The following is a 19,557-nucleotide window of genomic DNA, read 5'->3' on the forward strand; positions in this document are numbered from 1 at the left end:
ACACAGCACTGTGCTGATGTGCTCTGGTCTCCTGTTCAGTTGGCTGAAAGAAACTTGTTACCTTGTACCCACTGAAGGTAAAAAGTCATTCACTAGGGAGCTTCAAGCTCTGAGTCAAAACAGGACTAGATTGTCTCAGATCTAGGACGTCCAGTTCAAGTTTTGGTTCATTTAGTACCAGTTCCTCCAGCTTTACTCTTTGTCTTCCCTTTGTATTCACTGAGATACTTTGTAATGATGTGTGCTTCAATGTGCACAGTGCTGTGAGTCTGTGAGGAGTCTGGGTCCAACTGTAATGTCTCAGCACAGTTTTATCAGGCATAAAGCTGCCTTATTTTTAACTTGATGTGAAACTGGGTGGCAGACCTTTTGTTATCATAAAAGAGCCTGGGGTATTAATGTTCGTGTCCATGCCAAATTCCATTGCAGATAACTTTTTTCTCCCTGCCGTTTCACTTTGATAGACCAGTCTGCTTTCCGTGTTGATTTGTGTTTGCGTAAGATTAAATTACTTGTATATTTCATGTTAGAGGTGACTGCAATATAATGGCTGACAGAACTGACCCCATATTGTTTTAATACCAATTTATTTGTGAGACAAATTTCTGTCAGAGCAAGTTTGTTTTGCTTTTTGGGTTGTTTTTTTTTTTTTTTTTTTTTTGCTGTTATTTAGAATAACCAAATTCCTAAGCTTTTGAGAAGATGCAAGGTTTTTATATTCCTTCTGTTTCTTATTTGTGTTCTTTGATGTTCGTGGCAGTTTGACCCTGCCTGGATGCCAGGTGCCCACCAAAGTTGCTCAGTCACTCTCACCCACAGCTGTACAGAGGAGAGAAAATGCAATGAAAACTCATGAGCTGAGATAAGGATGGGGGGACATCACTCACCAATTACTGTCATGGGCAAAACAGACTTGACTTAGGGAAATTAGTTCAATTTATTACCAGTCAAAATCAGAGCAGGATAATGAGGAGCAGAACAAATCCTAAAAACACCTTTCCTTCACCCCTCCCTCTTTACCAGTCTTAGCTTTATTCCCAATTCTCTACCTCCTCCCTCCCCCCTCAGTGGGGAATGGTGGTCACAGTTCATCACAGGTTGTTTCTGCCACTGCTGCTCAGGGACAGAAGTCCTTCCCTTGCTCCAGTGTGGGGTTCCTCTCATGCAGTTCTTCATGAACTTCTCCGATGTGAGTCCATCCCATGGGCTGCAGATCTTCATGAACTGCTCCAGTGTGGCTCCCTTTCCCCAGGATGCAGTCCTTCAGGAACAGGCTGTTCCTGCATGGGTCCCCCACAGGGTCACAAGTCCTGCCACCTCTCTCCATAGGTCTGCAGGTTCCTGCCAGCAGCCTCCTCCAGCATGGGCTTCCCACAGGGGTCACAGCCTCCTTTGGGCACCCACCTGCTCCAGCCTGAGGCTCCTCCATGGGCTGCAGGGGCACAGCTGCCTCACCATCATCTTCACCATGGGCTGCAGGGGAATACCTGCTCTGGTGCCTGGAGCACCTCCTGCCCCTTGTCCTTCACTGACCTTGGTGTCTGCAGAGTTGTTTCTCCCACGTATTCTCACTCCTCTCTGGCCACAATTACTTCTGTGCAATAGCTTTTTTAAATTTCTTAAAGGAAGAGGTACTACAGCAATCACTGATGGGTTCAGCCTTTGCCAGAGGTGGGTCTATCCTGGAGCTGGCTGGCACTGGCTCTGTTGGACATGGGGGAAGCTTCTAGAGGAGCCAGTCCTACAGCCCTCCCCTGCTACCAAAACCTTTTGTAGTTGAATTGAGCAATCTTGATCATTAACAAATGAAGCATTTTTCTCCTACTAGTATCTCAAAGGGAATAAATCTTAAACTGTATTTGTCCTGCTCATGGGGTTGCAAAATAAATCATCAAAAATAAGCTTACACGGAGTCATAAATTCCAGTCTATGCCTAAAAAAATTGAAGCTGGCATAAGGTGATTTTTAAAAGCATTTCTCTAAAAGACAAACAGCTCCAGTCCAATCAATAAAACAACACTAAAAAAAACCCCAAACCCTCTCAGACTCCTCAGTATCTCCTCAGAACTCACATGCTAAGCATTAGCCTCTTGGATCTGGCTCTTCTCTAGCTGTTTCCCAGAGTTAGGCCTCTGTGTATTTTACTGGCATTGCTCTGGCCTCTGTTCTGCTCTGCTGCCATGGATTGCAGGAGGGGCTGGCCAGCCTAATTGGCTGCACCAGCTTTCTCACCCTGCCCTGTCCTCAAAGCTGCTCTGCTGGAATAAACATACCTGAGCTGCAGAGCATTCCCCTGGTCCCACCTGTTTGCCAGTGACCTCCTGTTGAAAAAAACAGGATATTTTGTTAAAATAATAAAAAAACGAGATTTGGTGAACAGATTCATTATTCTAGAGCTGGTGAGCCCAACCTTTGGTTTTCTTTTAAATCTTCTTTCCACAAATTAATGAGTTCTGATTCTGTTTAGTTTATGACTTAGGATGAGATCAGCCCTCCTTACTGCAAGCCTGTGTAAAATGCAGCTTGCACAGTGTATTTCAAAATTACTCCAGACAGATGGTTGTGTGGCTTATGTGCAAATGTTAGCAGCAGCTCTAACACTGAAAATCACTGGTTTGAATTTCAGTTCTCCCAAGGTGTTCAGTAACACACTTGCTGGATTGATTTGTAAAAGCTTTTTGTTCTTTTTATTATTAATAAAATTCCTGGTAGTCAATAATGATGAGATTTTACTTGGTTTTTAAATTTATTTTGAAGAGCATGAATAGGACAGCTGAGAAATTCTGGAGACGCTGTGTATCAAACATACATGTAACAGGAAATCTCTCAGACAGAGACCCAGCAGCTGTCTGCAGTTGCTTTCTGTATCTCCTCTCTGAAATGGCAGCAGGATCCTAGTGAAAGTGAAAAGGCACTGATAGGGATACCAGCAGCTCCTATGCACTTCATGGAACCTTCTGCTGCTCTCATTTGAGACTAAGACTCCAGTCTCTAAAGTTAGGTCCTTACTTTGTAAGCTTTTGTGGAAGTAATGAATCAAGTAAGATAGATACAATAAAGACACAACTGGCAAGAAGCATTTAAATTGCCAGAGTGGCTTGTTGAAGTTACACCACTTTCTGCAAAATATAAAGTGGTAAGTTGTGTTTTACAGCCAGGATGGTTTGCACAGTCAGTTTTATCTTAAGGGTGGAGACAGCAGCCCCCCAGCTGAGAGTGGGAAGAGTCCTTCTGACTTATCTCCCTGCTCAGACGAGGGAGGAGGATCTGAAGAGAGCTGTAAACACCTACACAAGTGTGTGAAGAGTCCAGCTTTCGTTTAGTTGCCCCCAAGGTTTTAGGCATCAGCAGAACTGATCTTGGAGGCTTTGTTCCAGACTTCCCTTCCCTGCTTCCAGCAGCCCTTGGGCAGCTGTTGTTACACTGAGTTAGTCCAAGGTCTGTGAGCCAAGCTGAGGCTTGGCTTAAACGCTGCTTTCTAACTATTGTTGGCAGAAGCCACAAGTATCATGGCTAACAATGCCTGAGATAGTGAGTGGCCTTTTATTTGCTTGGGGTAAAAGTGGCAGACGTGATTTAAACAAAAATAAAGTTATGCAGGAATCCCAAAATGGGCCAGACTGGTCTCATTTGGGGGGGTTGTGTGTAACAAAGTTTGGTCAAAGAGGAAGATGGAGCTGTAGACATTGCACAAATGCAAGCTAGTATAGCAGTCACAGCACCTGAGGGGGACTGCAAGGGTAATGTAAATCTTAAAATAAAATAATTCTGTTGCTGTTGGTCTTGTAAAAATGTTGTAGGATACATGCTCTGTGCTTTTGTGGAGAGACCATCTCCATCTTGGTTTGCCAGCTGTAGCATCCAGGTGTATCTTTTTAAAATTCTGATGTTTGTCATTCTTATCTGCTTCGGGAAGAGGACTTTGTGGTATTCTCGTGCATTTTTGCCGAGCTGTTTCCTAACGCTCTAAGGTCTAACACGGCATGCACGGCGTTCAGATAGGAAAGAGCAGCATAGAGGGGCTGTTATTACACGAATAAAACGGGAGAGGTCTCACTAAGGTTTTCCCTACGGACACCTCCCGTGCTGCTCCAGTGCCATCTACCGACAGGTTCTTAGGCCGTCGCTTTTCGCAGGAATGGACTTGTTTGCTTTGGTAAAACAATCTGCCACAATCCTTCCGAAGTTAGAGAAAATTTCATTTCCTGCAGGCATTGTGGCAGCAACTTCCAAGTTGCGAACAGCAGCTGTGTTTGTAACTACTGGAACAATCTCCTTTGGACTGCTTTCCCATTCACAGAACAGTTTTATGAATTGTTTTAGTATGCTCAATTCACATAAAGCAGAGAATTATTTATTTATTTATTTATTTATTTATTTAATCTTAACATATATGAAGAATCACATTAATTTTGAAAAAGCATCTGGGGGGAAAAGAGCAGTTTGAAACTGGAAAACAGATTTAACAGTGGGTAACAGATTTAACAGATTTAACAGTGGGTAACAGCTCCAGCAAGCAAGAGCTGTTACCCACTACTAATTTGTTCTTGAGCTATGACAGCAAATTGCTGAGCTTGTGCTATTTTAAATTCCCACATAGGCAGAAAGGATCCCTGTTCTGCCAGACTCACTTCAGCAGTAGGAGCATGCTTGGCTGGACATAAGGATTTTCTGTATACAGAGTTCAAACAGGTTAGCAAGAAAAGATTTAGGGGCCATACCTCAGAAAGGGTGAAAGCTGGGATTAGGCAAATCACAAAGCTGTGCTTTAGTGTAGATGTGGTGCAAACAGAGGCCTTCAGGGGCTGGATTATGCCTGGCACTCCTGGGTCTGGGGTTCCTGAATATCATCTTCCTTTCCTTGCTTACACTGTCCATAATGGTAAGCCTAGTTAGACAAGCATTTTGCAGCTGAAGCAAATTCCATCCTTTGGATTTTATAATCTATTCATTAGAGCCTCCTCTTGTTTGATTCTTTATCCTTAAATGCATACATTAATCATCCCTGGTAAAGTAAATACTTATTACAGTGGGAGAGCTGTTAATAGTAAATCTGTAAAGTAAAAGTGTAACAGTGGCTTTACCATTCTGTTCCTTAAACTCATTCTCAGCCAGTTTTCTTTAATGGTCATTTTAAAAGATTATTTGTGCACATCATTGGTAAGAAGTCAAAACAACAAGCCCACAGATGTTTGTTATCAGAACTGAACCTCTGATCAGCATGGTTCTGAGTCAACAAAGCTTGTACCAGGCCAACTCTGGAAAAAGGATGTATAAGGCACCTAAACCCAAAACTGCACACCAGCACTTTTCCAGTGAGCTCTCTGGGATCCATGAATGGGACAGAATGGTTTCCACCCCTCCTGCAGGAAACAGAGCAGATTAAATCCTGGCAAAGAGCAGTCATCATTACTTTTCTCTTGAAACCCTGCCAGTTAAACTTTTCCCCCTGACTTAACTCTGTCATTCAGGATTCACAAAAAATAAATATTTGCTTCCAGCCTAGTTTGTGCTCCTCTTCACCTGAGCATCCCTCTAGGCTGGGACTGGCTTAGGTCATACATCTCCTCCTCTCTGCATATTCTGGCCCTGCAGTGGGCCCGTGTTCAGTGAGGAAAAAGTTCAGGGCTGGAGGGAAGATAAATGCTGTAATCTGGAGAGTAACAAACTGCAGGTTTTCCAAGGGACCAATCACTTCTGAGAGACAATGAGCAACTTGCAGTTCTGACTGCTGCTGTCAGCTCCGTGCTCAGTGCAAAAAGTGACTCCATTGACTTTGGTTCAGAACTTAAATGGGTGAATAATATCTCCCCTGCTTTTGAGTCAACCCATTTGTGTGAATGCAGGAAGACTGCATTGCACTTCCCTGTGTTGGTTGTTGTTTGCACTCCAGTTCTCTGACACTACTTGACCCTTCTCGGCTGCTGTTGTAGGGAAAAATCTTACCCACACATGCTGGTTTCTAGTGACTTACTGGATGCTTACTGATCCTGTAATGTGATTATTGCCTTGGGCAGAGAGGGGAATGGGGGCAAAAGTGATGTTTCAGAGACTGGAAATTGATGTTTCTGTACCACCATACAATTTGCAGAATCTTGCTGGAGTGAACAGAACTGTTGAAGAAGGGTTTGGAATGTTTTTTTGAAAGATGTGTACCTGTGCTACAGAACCTGCATCTGGAACTCAAATATTTCCATTTTCTGGTCCTTTTTTAGATTCCAAGATGAACTTGGATGATTTCATCAGTATGAATCCCGAAGTGGGATGGGGCTCAGTGTTCTCCCTTTCAGACTTCGTGCATCGATTTGGCAGTCAGACTGATTACAGCTATTCCTTGGAAGGACAGTAAAGTGAGCAAAGTTCCTCTGGTTCTGAGTGGATATGTTTTGTTTTGCTGCTCTTACATTGTATTTATGGTTTACATTTCTGTACATGCAGTAGGTATTTGGAAAAATAGAACACCCAGACAGAAATATCATGAACTGAATAAAAATCTTTATTTTAATTATGTAAGAATGCACTTAGTTTTTAATGTCAAATCAAAGGCAGACATGCCACCATAAGCATATTGCTTTTCCAGCTACTGTGCTGAAACTGAAAAGAGCTGCATATTTGGAAAAATATGTGCATAAAATACTGAATATTGTAGCCTAAATTGCTACATGTTGTCACATTTTAAAAGTGAGATATGGTTTTCTTCATGTTTTGATTGCTGTCAATTATAGACAGTGCAGCTCAGTTTCCTCACTAGCTTTACTGATTAGTCCATGTTTAGCAGAAGTGTAAAGGGAAAATTGATTTAGTAGTTCAGTTGTGAACTTCCATGCACTGTGTAAAACCAGGTAAGTATCCAGGTTTCTGTGCTGTGCCAGAGGAGAATTAAATCCTTCCATTTCAGTGAAATGTTCCAGTGCTGACAGTTCCTGGAAGATGCAGTTGCTATTTTTTGCTTGTCCTGCTGGCTGTGCATTCTCACCTGCTCCCATTTTCTTGCATTTGGTGTTTGTTTGGCCTTGTGGTAATTCAGGGTAATTCTGACAGAAAGAAGGAAGTTTTGTTGAGGGTTTTTTTTTTTGCTTCTTGGTTCCTTGAGCTGGCCTGCCTTGAGGTCAGACAGCTGCTCCTGCTGGTGTAAGGAAATCAGCAGGGCCATATGGCTGGGGGGAAGGGAGTGAGAAAGCCTCCCTGTTCAGGGCTGTCTGCTGCTGAATATCCTCAGAGGTGATACCAAGCTGCATCCCTGCAGGCATCCCAGGAAAGCCATCGTGCTGACTGAGGGTTTCTCACACTTCTTAGAAGAGTGCACTAAACATGGAATTGCAGAAACAGGCTAAAATGAGGTCTTTAATTCTCAGTTTTGGACCTATTCTACTTTATACTCTAGCACATCACAGGCTCACAGACTGGTAGAAGAATACTGGTTAGAAGGGTCAGGCAGTCCCTGGTCCAATCTCCTGTTCAAATCGCTCAGACCAGGTTGCTCAGGGCTTTAGCCAGTCAGGCCTTGGAAACCTACTGGGATTGAGACTACAGTAAACATTTGTGATATATTTCATTCCTGTGAAGAAAAGCACAATGAAGATTTTAAGGGGTCATTTTATTTGTAAGTAAAGAAAAATATCGAAACTTGTAAGAATCTTGTATGCATTACCTAGGTTTATTGTTACATACATAGTGTATTACATGGGCTAGTTAGGAGTTGTTAGCAGTTGTTGTGACACTCCCCTCTGGAGTGGGACAGTTCATCTGCAGTTTCTGTCACTCTGAATCAGCATCACCAGAAGAAACTGAGTTGAAACTTGGGATTCCTGATAAACTGGTGCATGAACCCTCCCAAGAGGGAACAGCTGGATTTATATATACTCCTTTGTAAAAGGTCTGATGTATCCATGTTTGGATGAAATGGCAGCTCTTGATGCTGATGTTGCAGGCACACTGGGGAATGCAGATGTTGGTGCTGACTGGTTCTGAGTGATGCTAAGGCTGGTTGTGCCACTGCAGAGCAGCAGCAGTTTGCTGGGTTAGACACAGCAGAGGTGAGAATGCCAAGATCCTCGTTTCAGATGAACAGGTTGTGTTAAGCACTTCTTTCCCTTCAAGTGGTTGAGTCTCATAGACACAGAGTTCCTGTGCATTGCTCAACAGGCCCTTTAAGTTGTTACAGAACATGAGGTTCTCATCCCTCCCTACTTGAGTGTGTCATTTGATTTAACCTCAGCTGGTTTCCGGTGCATGAAATCTGTGACACACTCCCTTTAGTGGGGGTCAAGACACAAGAGCCTGCCTGGTTTAATCTAGTTTCAGCATCAAGGCTGTAAAGAAGAACAGTCACAACCATTATTCAGACTATGCAAGTTTAAAAAAAACCAACGTGAAGAGTTAGTCCTTTTTCTCTGTAATCATTCTGAACGGGTGCTTAATTTTACATGTAGCAGGCTGGGTGTGTGTGATTATAGCTTTTCTATAATTAACCATGGCTCTTGTAAAAAGTTGTCATTCCAGAGGGATCAGTAGAAGCCAGAGAATTATTTAATTCAGTGCTGAGGATGGTGATAGTGTGGTGCTGTCTCTCTAGCCCTTCAAGTCTGAGGGCATTTCATCACCTTGCAGGTGGGCATGATATCAGAAGGAAAGAATTTGGGAATATATCAAGTGCTCATTTAGAGCCCAAAATACAAAGAAAATCTTCTCACTTCACTGTAATTATCAGAAACCAGCTCTTTTCTGGTGTTGATTAGTCCTAGTGTCCCATCAGAGGGACTAAGTGACTTTCCTCCCCTCTTTGGTCCTTTCTCCAGGTAACCCTGACTGGAGTTAGTCAAATAGTTCTGACTATTTTGTGGAATTTGCTGTGTTTAACCTCTCCTTTCAACACATATTTGATGAATGAGGTGGCTCCACCAGTGTGGCTTCCCCACTGAACACTACAGTAAGTTGCAGACAGCAAAGCAAAGTTTGCTGAGAACCACTTTGCCATGTACCTGCAGAAGTACAAGCAAAGACCTTCCAGTGTAAATCTGATGGCAAGGAGGCAACTTCATTGCCAGACATCACTAATTGTCAGCTCTGTGACCAGTGATGTATCTAAACAGTTCATGCTGCAGTGATAGGTTCATGTGTGGGGTACATTGTATGGCAGAGCACAGCTGCTGCTCCTCAGGTGCAGCTCCAGGCTGGCCAGTGCAGCCACCCAGCTGAGGTGGTGCTGAGGGAGGGCCTCACTCCTTGATGCAGGGGAACTGGGCTCGTGCCACTGAGAGACAGGAAATAACAGGAAAGCATTGGTGGCTGATTGTCTGGGGTGCACTGGCACAACAGGATCAGCCTGTGCTCACTTACACTCCATGCTGTCCATAGCCCTTGAGACTTTGAATCTTTACTGTGTCCAGATGCTTTCCCACTGCGTCCAGGACAAAGATGTGCTGCTTATGCACTTTCAGTACAGTGATTTCCTAGTGCATCTTACCTTCCCATTCCCTTTCAGCCTTCTTTGCTTTGTCCTTTTCCATAGTGATGTCTTTCTTTTGTCCAGTTATTACAGTTTTTATGAGCTTAGAGCCGTAACCGGTGGCTTTTTGAACTGGATGATCCTTGAGTAAGGCATTGAAGAAAGCAAGGGGAAAACCTCCTGCTCTCAGGTGAGTTACTCACAATCCCATGGTCTCCCAACTTCTGTATTCTGTTGATCACTGGAAATGCTCTAAGCCTTTTATTTCTAGACATCATAGGGTGAGACTCTGATAGCCTTGTAATGGGGGCATATCCCATCTCCCAGGTGGTTCCTCCCATCTCCAGCAGGCTATTGCAGCAGCACAAGATGGAACACCCACATCTTTCCTGCCTTTTTCTGTTCTTTGCTGCTGCTTTTTACCTAAGAATATAGTTTATTTGATAAATAACCTCTTTTATTCAGCTGTTTGTGGCTTTTAGAAAAACAGACACTTTTTTCTGGCACGCATTTCTTTGGTCAGTGCATTCTTGCAAACTTGTATGTGACCAGGTCTGTCTTGAGAAAATCCCATTTCTTGGTTGGCCAGCAGAGAGAGCAGTCAGCCTTCAGTGGAAGTGCAGGTTGGGACACTGACAGAGGTGGTCCCTGCACACTCAGCCCTGCCAGTAGCTGTTACAGTTAGAAATGAATCATTCTGACAGCATTGCAGAGGTGATCTATACTTGCAAGGTTGTGGCTGAAGGCTGAGGTATTGCCCTCAGCTGCCTGAGCCTGTCATGGCAGTGCAAGCCCATCCTGCACACCAGGGGCTGTATGGCAGCATTGTCACACCATGTGCCAGTTCGGGGGACCCGGTCAGCAGATCCCCAAATATATCTGGTCACACTTCCTACCAAAACAGGCCTGTAACACCTTGGGATGTCAGATCAATTGATTAGCTATCAGTTTATATTTAGATACCTGGGGATGCTGCAATCTGACCTGGGCTATTCAGGAAGCAAAGGGGCAATGGGGTGCATTTGTATGAATCAAATTCCAGGATGAGAGCCTTGGTCAGGGCATTTTGACATGTGTGGCCTCCTCTCCTCCTACCCTCATTGTCCAGCCAGAGCCTCATGCATGCTCTGAAGCACCATTGATCTCCAAGCTTCTACTGTAAAATGTCCATCTCTGGCTGGTCAGGTTTTCCTTGTTACAACAAGTTTGATCCAAATTTTCTCATTTTTCACGTTTTTTCCCCCTACCTTTTTAGGAAACAAGGATTGTAGACTAAATGACTTGAGAAAACTGTACCAGGGAGTAAGAATGAGGTGTGAAAATACCACCATGTCCCTTCAGTAGTCCCAGCTACCTTGCACTGGGTGTCTTGCAGAACCGTTACTGAGATACTGTCCCTGACCCAGGTGGTGGCTGTCCCCCACACCTGGCATGAGCCACAGTGCTGGAGGGGAGGACCTGCAGAGCTTCACTTCACATGTCACCCAGCAGAGCAGATGGGTCCAGCTTTGGTGGGCTTGCCCTCCTATGACACTTTGGATTCTCAGGCTTGGAGAATCTCATCTCCTCTCGAGGTGAAACCTGCCCGGACATCTGTCTCTCTTCAGGTAATTACCTTCTCAGAAATTTGAGGGAGAGAATGCTCGTGATTGTCTTCTGCCTTCTGGCTTCCTCCTTATGCAGGACTTAGCCCAGTTGAGGCCAAGGTTAATGGAGCACACCCGAGGAGGGAATGTCTGGAGACATCTGCCCAGGTTTGTGTGCACTTCCCCGTGGAGCTCACCTCTTTTTCTTTATGATCATGGAGTCAGAAGTGAAGCACTCTATACAAATGCAGCCTTTCAGCCAGTTAAATGCAGCTGCAGTAGTTCTGGAAAATCTCTTCAGTTTGACCTAAGATAAACAAATATGGTTGTTTAAGTATCCTCAACGTTTCCTTATGCTTACAGTAGGAAATACTTTGGATCCTGAGGGCAGTTAAAACAAATCTTACTTAGTTATCTAAGGCCTCTGGCAAGTCCCTGAGTTTCTGAGCGAGCTAAGCCACTTCCTAGGCATGAGGTGTACCAAGCTTCATTTTATAGTCATAAAAATAAGCATTAAGGACCTGGGCTGTGAACTGCCACTCACAATGTCCAACTGAAGTGACATTATTCACCTGATACTTGTGACGAATGTCTGCTTCCTGCTCTGGAAGATGAGCAGGATGTTTCCAGTGAGCTGGATTCCTGACATTATATTACTTAAAAGCAGGAAATGCTCATTTTGCTTGGTTCAGCATCATACCAGCCTTCCCATGCAAGGCTATATCTGGAACCCAAACACTGCAATAAGGCAGGAATCATTATATGTTATTTTTTTTCAAACAGCCTACACAGTAAGAAGATGGTAGTTATCTCAGCCTTCCCTTCTTTTTAGTATGCAATTGTGGTGGCGTGCTTCCCCCTGTCTCAGCCTGGCTGCTGAAATGGCAGCACACCAGCTCCACGCTTGGAGCCATCCCGAGAAAATGTTCTGCTGTGGCTTTTAACCATTAAGCTGTAAAGCTCCTGCTGCTTCCACCATTCTAACTGCTGGGGTGAAGCAAGGCTTGCCAGTCCTTGTTTACAGCAAGTGTAATCAGTTCCACTATTTATACTGTACTCATCACAGAGCACTTTGCTGTATGAAATGGTCACAGTTATATTTATACCAGTACAAAAACAAAGGCGTCACAAATCGAGGCGGCGACATTTAGAGTAATTTTTCCTTGCTGTGTGACAATGTTTCTTTGGCAATTCAAACTTCTTTCAGGCAGAAAATGGGAAGAAAATACAGCCCACTGTAAGTCAGGAGCCCACCAGCACACCATCTGCACTTGTGTTTTTGTCTTGAAGGAAATGAAGGAAATGCAACTATTTAGTCATGTAACCTCTACCAGTTGCTACCTCGGTACGAATATGCAGGGCTGCCAGCAAACTCTGTGGAGTTGTGTTAGTACAGCTAAAAGCAGAGTTCAATCTGCTTTGCCAGAAGTACTAAAAATACCTTTTAATATGCTACAGTGTGAGTCTGGCCAGAGTTGTTTTCAAATGCATTGTCCATGGAGTTCCCATAAAGTAAACAGAGATCAATATGCTCGGTCCTGAGATGCAAAATAACCAGTGCTGTGGGGCCCAGCTGTTCTCCTTGCTGGTGTCACCAGCAGGGTGCTCCCCCTGCCTTGCTCCCAGCAGGAGGCTGAGATTTCCAGTGCCCTGCCTGCCATATTTGTCAGAGATCCTTTGCAGGGTAGATTGTTTACTTGTCATTCTCACTTAACTTATTTGATACTTATTAAATAAAACACCCCAGGTTAGGTGCTTTTGAGATCTGAAAGACTAAGTGAGGGACTGTTGCCAGCAAGGAAGACCCGCTCACATTCCCAGCCTCTCCTGCTTGCCAGCCTTTCCATGCTCTCATGGTGCATGGAGGTCAGATCCACACACAGAGGCAAAACTGCAGCCTCCTCTGAGCTGGTGCTGTGTGAGCAGGGGCACCCTTCCGAGACACAGAGCCTGATGGAACCTTTCTGCCAGTGTTCTCTGTGGCCCTATTGCCTTGAACTGCTGTGGACATCCAGGGCTGTGGAACGGCTCAGCCTGGTCCTGGCCACATGGGTGCAGGTCCCAGCCCTTGCCAGGGACCACGGGGTCCCCTCTGCTCACTGCCTGCAGGGGCAATGCAGACAGTGGAGGTTGCAAGACATTACCACCCTACTAATGATCACAGAATCATAGAATGGTTTGGGTTGGAAGGGACTTTAAATCATCTAATCCCTACCCCCCTGCTGTGGGAGAGACACATTCCACTAGACCAGGTTGCTCAGACCCCCATCCAACCTGGCAAGGATGCTTGCTGGGCTTACAGACATCTTCAGAAATGGGGATTATTTGTGGTCATTCAAAAAGTAAATGCCCTGGCTTAGCACAGAGTCCAAAACATCACATGTGGAGACTGCCCAGTGCTGAGGAGCTCTGAAGCCTGACACGTGACAGAAGTACACGTGTGGGTCCAACAGAGGTGTCACCAACTTCACTTGGTTCTCCTCTGAGCTGGAATTGTTGTGTCTCACAGTCAGGTCATCTGCCTGGCCTGCACACTGGAGGAGAGCCTGCTCCCAAATACTGTTACAGCTGCTCCTTGCTGCTGCTTAATGCCATTGGGAGCTCCAGGGCTATGGCCACTGGCACATGGCTGGATTAGCAAGTGGAAGCTTTGTTTTGAGTTTTCTGTAATAAAATACCATGCTGCTGGGGCACACAGCCTAGCTAGGGTTTCACTGCCCACTTAAGAAAATGAGGGCAAAGGGTGATTAAATATTAAGTGGGATGCAGGATCTCAGTGCATGCAGTTCATGTGGTAACCTGAGGATGGGCTGAGGTAAATGTGGATTCCTAGATGCCTGAGAGGGTACTACAGCAACCCATCCTGGCCAGCAAGAGGAGCTTTGGGGTTTGTCCATCCGTCTCCAGAGCCAGCAGACCTCAGGGGTGACCGGTGTGGCCATGGAGAGACACCAAAATGAGGATCCTTGGAATACCTGTATCCTCTTCTATTTAGCTTTCCACCTCTTCTGTAAATCAAACACCATTTCTGGCAGCAGTAGACTGTCAAGCAGGTTACACTGACATCAAGCAGAAGATACTAATGAAAAAAACCAGAAAAGACATTAGTGATTAATGCAGAAACTCCCTCCCAGCCCCCACTCCAGGATGAGCCATGTCCTAAAGCCTCTCCTTCAAGCAAAGCTACTGCTGACAATAAGTTATTGACCTTCCTTACCCTGCAGAGCGAGACTTCTGAAAGGCAGCTTTTACTCTGTGTGTCCATCTGCATGCACGTGCCCCTGGGCCTCCCCAAGCACACAGAGGTACAGACAGCTCCTTCCACAGCAGCTCATTTGGCAGTGGGTGCTGGCTCCTGAGCTTGCTTTGGCATTAGCAATGGGCAACATTGAATTATTTCCTCACCACTCCCCTTAGCAGCTGGCTGTTCTTGGGGAGGATCCACACCTTGGCTGCTGCTGCCCGGTCAGGTGCAAGTGCTGGAAGGCCTCCTGCTCCACCCCCTCCCTCCCTGGCACAAGCCTGGGCAAGTAAATCTGCATAAATGGAGGCTCTTTCCTTGCTGAGACCCTTAGGCCAACATTCTACAGCTCTTCTAGTGAGTTTAACTTCCATAATCCCCCTTACCCCACACCCCCTTGGAAACACTTAAAGATTTTTTTTCTGATATAAGCTGTGCCAAAGCTTGGTTCCTCTATGAAGACAAACTGGCAGTGGAAACATTGACAGCTATACAGGGAAATATTGTATTGCTTAAAGAACTTTATTTAGACTGCTCCATTGCGGGGACAGTTGTTTGCTGGTTGGGTTGGTATTTTTTTTTCCACTTTGGACGGTGCTAAAGACGCCATAAAATTAACTACACTATTATTCCAATGATTTGTACACAGCACGTTCATGTGCCTTCAAAATTAAAAGGAATCATGATAAAACTAAGCAAATAAATAGTCTGGAGAGGACTAATCCCTTTCCTCCATGCTCTCAGCAGCCACCAAAGGCAGCGGGATCCCAGGAGGGCAGGAATGGCAGAGCCCAGGCTGAGCGGCGCAGAGGATCCTTGGGAAGGCTTTGTTGCTCTGCTCTAGGGATATTCATGTTCCTGGCCAGCTGACAGCACATCAGCGAACGTAAACATCTGGCTCCAGCAGAGCCATGGACGAGGGAGGCAAAGCTGTGCTGTGCACACCATGAGAAGGGTCCCTGCGGCAGCTCCGGCTGCTCACAGCCCGCAGGGAGGAGTGGGCAGGGGCAGGGACACAGGGAGATGCCATCCAAGAGGGACAGTGCTCCTGCAGCAGAGCAGGCACGGACACAGGGAGATGCCATTGGGGAGGGACAGCGCTCCTGCAGCAGAGCAGGCACGGGCACAGGGAGATGCCATTGGGGAGGGACAGCAGTTCTGCAGCAGAGCAGGCAGGGGCACAGGGAGATGCCATCCAGGAGGGACAGCGCTCCTGCAGCAGAGCAGGCAGGGGCACAGGGAGATGCCATTGGGGAGGGACAGTGCTCCTGCAGCAGAGCGGGCACGGGCAGGGGCACAGGGAGATGCCATCCAGGAGGGACAGTGCTCCTGCAGCAGAGCAGGCACGGGCAGGGACACAGGGAGATGCCATCCAAGAGGGACAGCACTCCTGCAGCAGAGCAGGCACGGGCAGGGACACAGGGAGATGCCATCCAAGAGGGACAGCACTCCTGCAGCAGAGCAGGCACAGGCAGGGACACAGGGAGATGCCATCCAGGATGGACAGCAGTTCTGCAGCAGAGCAGGCAGGGACACAGGGAGATGCCATCCAGGATGGACAGCAGTTCTGCAGCAGAGCAGGCACGGGCACAGGGAGATGCCATTGGGGAGAGACAGCGCTCCTGCAGCAGAGTGGGCACGGGCAGGGGCACAGGGAGATGCCACTGGGGAGGGACAGCAGTTCTGCAGCAGAGCAGGCAGGGGCACAGGGAGATGCCATTGGGGAGGGACAGCGCTCCTGCAGCAGAGCAGGCACTTGCTCGATGCTTCTGCAGCCTCCCGGGTCCAGGGAGGGTTAAGAAACCACATGAGGGGGCCGGGGAAAGCGCTCAGAGCCTCTGGAAGACGCTGGCAGCGCCGCTCTTGACCGCGGTGTGTTCTGCATTGAACAGTGGCAAATTTGCAGGGAATGGGATAATAAGGGGGTAAGGAGCACCCCGGCCAGCTGTCCACACTGGTTCAGCCATAATTCATGCTCTGGGTTCATTACAGCAAATTTTTAAAGCTTTACCCTTACATGCTCAGCCACTGCAGTATCCCTGTGCTGCTGCTCGGGGCCAATGAGACTTTGGGCTCTTACTTTCCTCAAGGGCCAAGCAAGGGAATTTTGCATTTTTTCGGCGTCTAATCAAAAAAACAAAAAATAACTTCGTAAATCTTCAAAAATACCATGAGGCCTTGGGCTGCCTGAGGAGAAGGGGTGCAAGGTGCTGTTATACCCAGGGGTGTTGCAGAGCTCTCTGCCTGGCTCAGGGTGCTGCAGGATGTTGTGTAGTGGCTGCTCTCTTGCAGCTGCACATGTGCTGGTGCATGTGTGTGAAATGGGCTAACTTGGCTTTTCCTTCTGAATGTTCAGCATAAGCAGGGAATAATAAAATGCAATTTTTCCACAGGGACCAGAGGAAACAAATTACTGCTCGGGTGTAGCTGAGGGCAGAGTCTGGTGCATTATTTTCTGTGTAATAATTCCCACAAGGCCCTGTGGAAACCCAGCTTTTTTTTTTTTCTTCTCATTTTTCTACTTCCTTAAACTTTCCAAAATACTCTGCTGTAACATATTTTCCTCAGTCACATGTGTCAGTGAGGAGAGAAAAGGTTAAATTCTCCTTTCCTACTATAATGTAATTCATTTCCTGTTTTTCACAACTGTCTAGACACAGATCTAACGAGCATTAACCCTGAATCCCACCATTGGGTTAAAAATAGAGGCTTTAAATATAAAAAGTGTGTGGTAAAAGTAAGATTGTAGGTTTCTACCTACCACCAGGAGACAATGTTTTTGAATGAGAACCATTTAATTAGCTATAAGTAACAAAAAAAAATTACTTCAGTTTCAGAGGTTTAAAAAGGCTCCTGGTTGCTTTATATATACCAGCAGTAACACAGGCCCTGCTGAGCTGTGGCATGGACAGGTTGATTCCCCCTCAGGAGTTATATTTGTCTGGATTTACACCTCCAGCTATATTAAAAAAAGAAAGAATAAATTCCACTTCAGTCGGAGAGCTATAAAAAGATTGGGAGAAAGTAATTTAAGAGAGGACCAATACTGAAAACCTTGGTCAGCTTCTGGTGGGAGACCCATAGGCAAAATGTGCCCCAAACTCCAGGGGAAAAAGTGATGGGTCTGGTACCAAGAGACAGCTCCTACTGAGAAAGCAAGGCCACAGAGTGCTGGGTCCCAGGCTGGCACAGCACTGGAATTCCTGCAGCCACGACCAGGCCAGAGGGGCTCCAGCAGCTTAGACTGGATCATGTTTGGGCTGGAGGCTGGCCCCAGGCTGAGCCAGGCAATTGGCCCCCGTGGGTGTGCAGCCTCCTCTGACACTTCCCACCAGCTGGGCTGCCACACTGGAGTGGGAGGAAGGAGAGAAAGAGGTTTCTGGCTTGGAGCATGAGCTAAATCCCTCACAAAAGTGAGTTTTGCTTGTGGAGGGAAAGCAAGAAAAAGCAAAACTGTAGCCCACCCCAGCTTGGCACAGGGTGCAGACAGGGAGTGAGGCAGCTTCTTGGCTGACAGTTTATTACACACACCTTTCACATCAAAGATTACCCACAGAGACATCATATTTTATGAATTTTAAGAATAAAAATAAATGCTGGTAAGAATTAGTTTAACTCAATGCTTAAAAGCCTTGCTAAAATAAGTCAAAATTCCTGGTGTGTTGTGACAAGGAGGAACTCGCATTTCCTGCACTGACTGCGTTTCTCTGTCTACAAACACAAGTCCCATGGGGTGGTTTGTTTATTTATCCTGTGAAGCTGGGAGTGGGTGTCTTTCCTGTCCCACCACCCATCTCCAGCCTCTGCATGAAAGCAGCAGCACCATCAGGACCTCTGGACTGGACCTGGCACCTCAGCTGCAACCTGTGTGTGCTGCTGTCTGTGTTCAAGGTCTATACTGACCAGAACTGAAATTATCCAAGGAAAACATATTAAAAAGACATTTGCTTGTTTTCAACTAAAAAGTGCAGTATGCTGTGCATCAAGAATGGTGAGGAGTGAACTAGTGTCCTTCCAGCCTAGGGAAGGCCTTTGAACCAACATGAGTTATTTATAGAGCCTTTTAGAAAACAGCTCTTTCAAAGTTCTGCAATTTTGATCACAAGAAAAGCTCAGGTTTTGTCAAAAATAAAGCGATCCCCTACATGGCTCACTGGGGTTCATGCCTGTAAAGCAAAGAAGTAGAAATGAGGATTAGGGAAAGCTGGGGCAAAGCAGAGTCACAATTTTAATATTCATTGTATAAGAGGTTTTCAAAATGTTTTTTGGCTGAACTTCTTTTATTAGGCTCTAAGACAGGCAGTGAGGGCACTCCAAGGAAGTGTACAGGGTGACTTGTTACCATTGATCAAGGTAACAAGTAACAAACCCTCATCCAGGTTTCAGGATGCCTCTCCCTCTATCCCTGATTGCACCTAAAAGGGTGGAGGTGGTAGCAGCAATAACATAAAAATGGGGCCCAACATACTCCTAAAAAGGTCTAGTATTCCTCTTAAAGGACTTAGTCTTTGCACATTTAGTCTATTAAAATAAGTAGAGCTGGCTATTAAAAAAACATTGAATCAGAACTATGTCTTAACAAGAGCTTTCTCTTGTTTAAAAGGCTTTGTGATCTTGTCCCATACTATGTTTCCAGAGACTTGTGTCTGGGGGGTGCAACCCTCTAACTGCAGATCTGAGCCACAGCCTCTCTACAGAGACTTAGGAAACCACTCAAACATACCTTATATGACAGTGCAAATGACACTGAAAACAAAACATCTGCATTTTGTGCTTATTTCCATAGCTGGCCGAGCTTTCATGAGACAAGTAATCCTGTTTTATCATAACTTCTGTTCCAACCAGAGGCACGTTTCATTTGCCTTCTCAACTGCTTTTCCCCAACTCATTAGGAGTCACTTCAGTGGGCTCCTACTCACATTCCCTCTGAGCAAGAGCCTGGGCCAGGCTGTTTGCAGTTCTGACACTAACAAGATGCAATCCTTCCCCACCCCCCAAAAAAGATTTAAAAATAATCACTCAAGCGATATGACTGGAAAAACCCCAGTATTTTATAAGCCATAAGGTGGAGCTGAAGGTCTCAGATCAGTGTGAGCACTGCTGATCTCTTTTGGGGCAGGAATCACTCCTGTGCTGTGGGCACAGAATCATGAGCACAAGGCTCCCTGTGAGCACGGGTTCTGTTGGAAGCCAGGGCTCATTTCCCTTTGAGACAGGATGAAGCAATAGCTCTATCTGGGATCTCTTACTGTGACAACGAGCCAAGTTCTGGATGTTCCTGC

The 19,557-nt window shown here is 45.9% G+C and overlaps 1 protein-coding gene across 5 annotated transcripts in view; it reads left to right on the forward strand.

Annotated features, from left to right (window-relative positions):
- The window catches only part of NTAQ1 (N-terminal glutamine amidase 1), a 35,041-nt gene that overhangs the window by 5,682 nt on the left and 9,802 nt on the right, over positions 1 to 19,557 (forward strand). The window contains exon 6 of one of the 5 annotated variants that reach the window (XM_077188716.1): positions 6,216 to 6,350. The exons of 1 other annotated variant lie outside the window; for it this stretch is intronic. In XM_077188716.1, coding sequence (XP_077044831.1) covers positions 6,216 to 6,349 — 134 coding nt within the window. In that variant the 3' untranslated portion in view covers position 6,350. Of the gene's footprint in view, positions 1 to 1,329; positions 2,733 to 6,215; positions 6,509 to 19,557 lie in introns of those variants that run through there. 3 more of the 5 variants (XM_054651736.2, XM_054651869.2, XM_077188725.1) reach the window with 3 other exon arrangements.

The sequence above is a fragment of the Agelaius phoeniceus genome, chromosome 1 (genome assembly GCF_051311805.1).
Source record: "Agelaius phoeniceus isolate bAgePho1 chromosome 1, bAgePho1.hap1, whole genome shotgun sequence".
NCBI classification, from domain to species: domain Eukaryota; kingdom Metazoa; phylum Chordata; class Aves; order Passeriformes; family Icteridae; genus Agelaius; species Agelaius phoeniceus.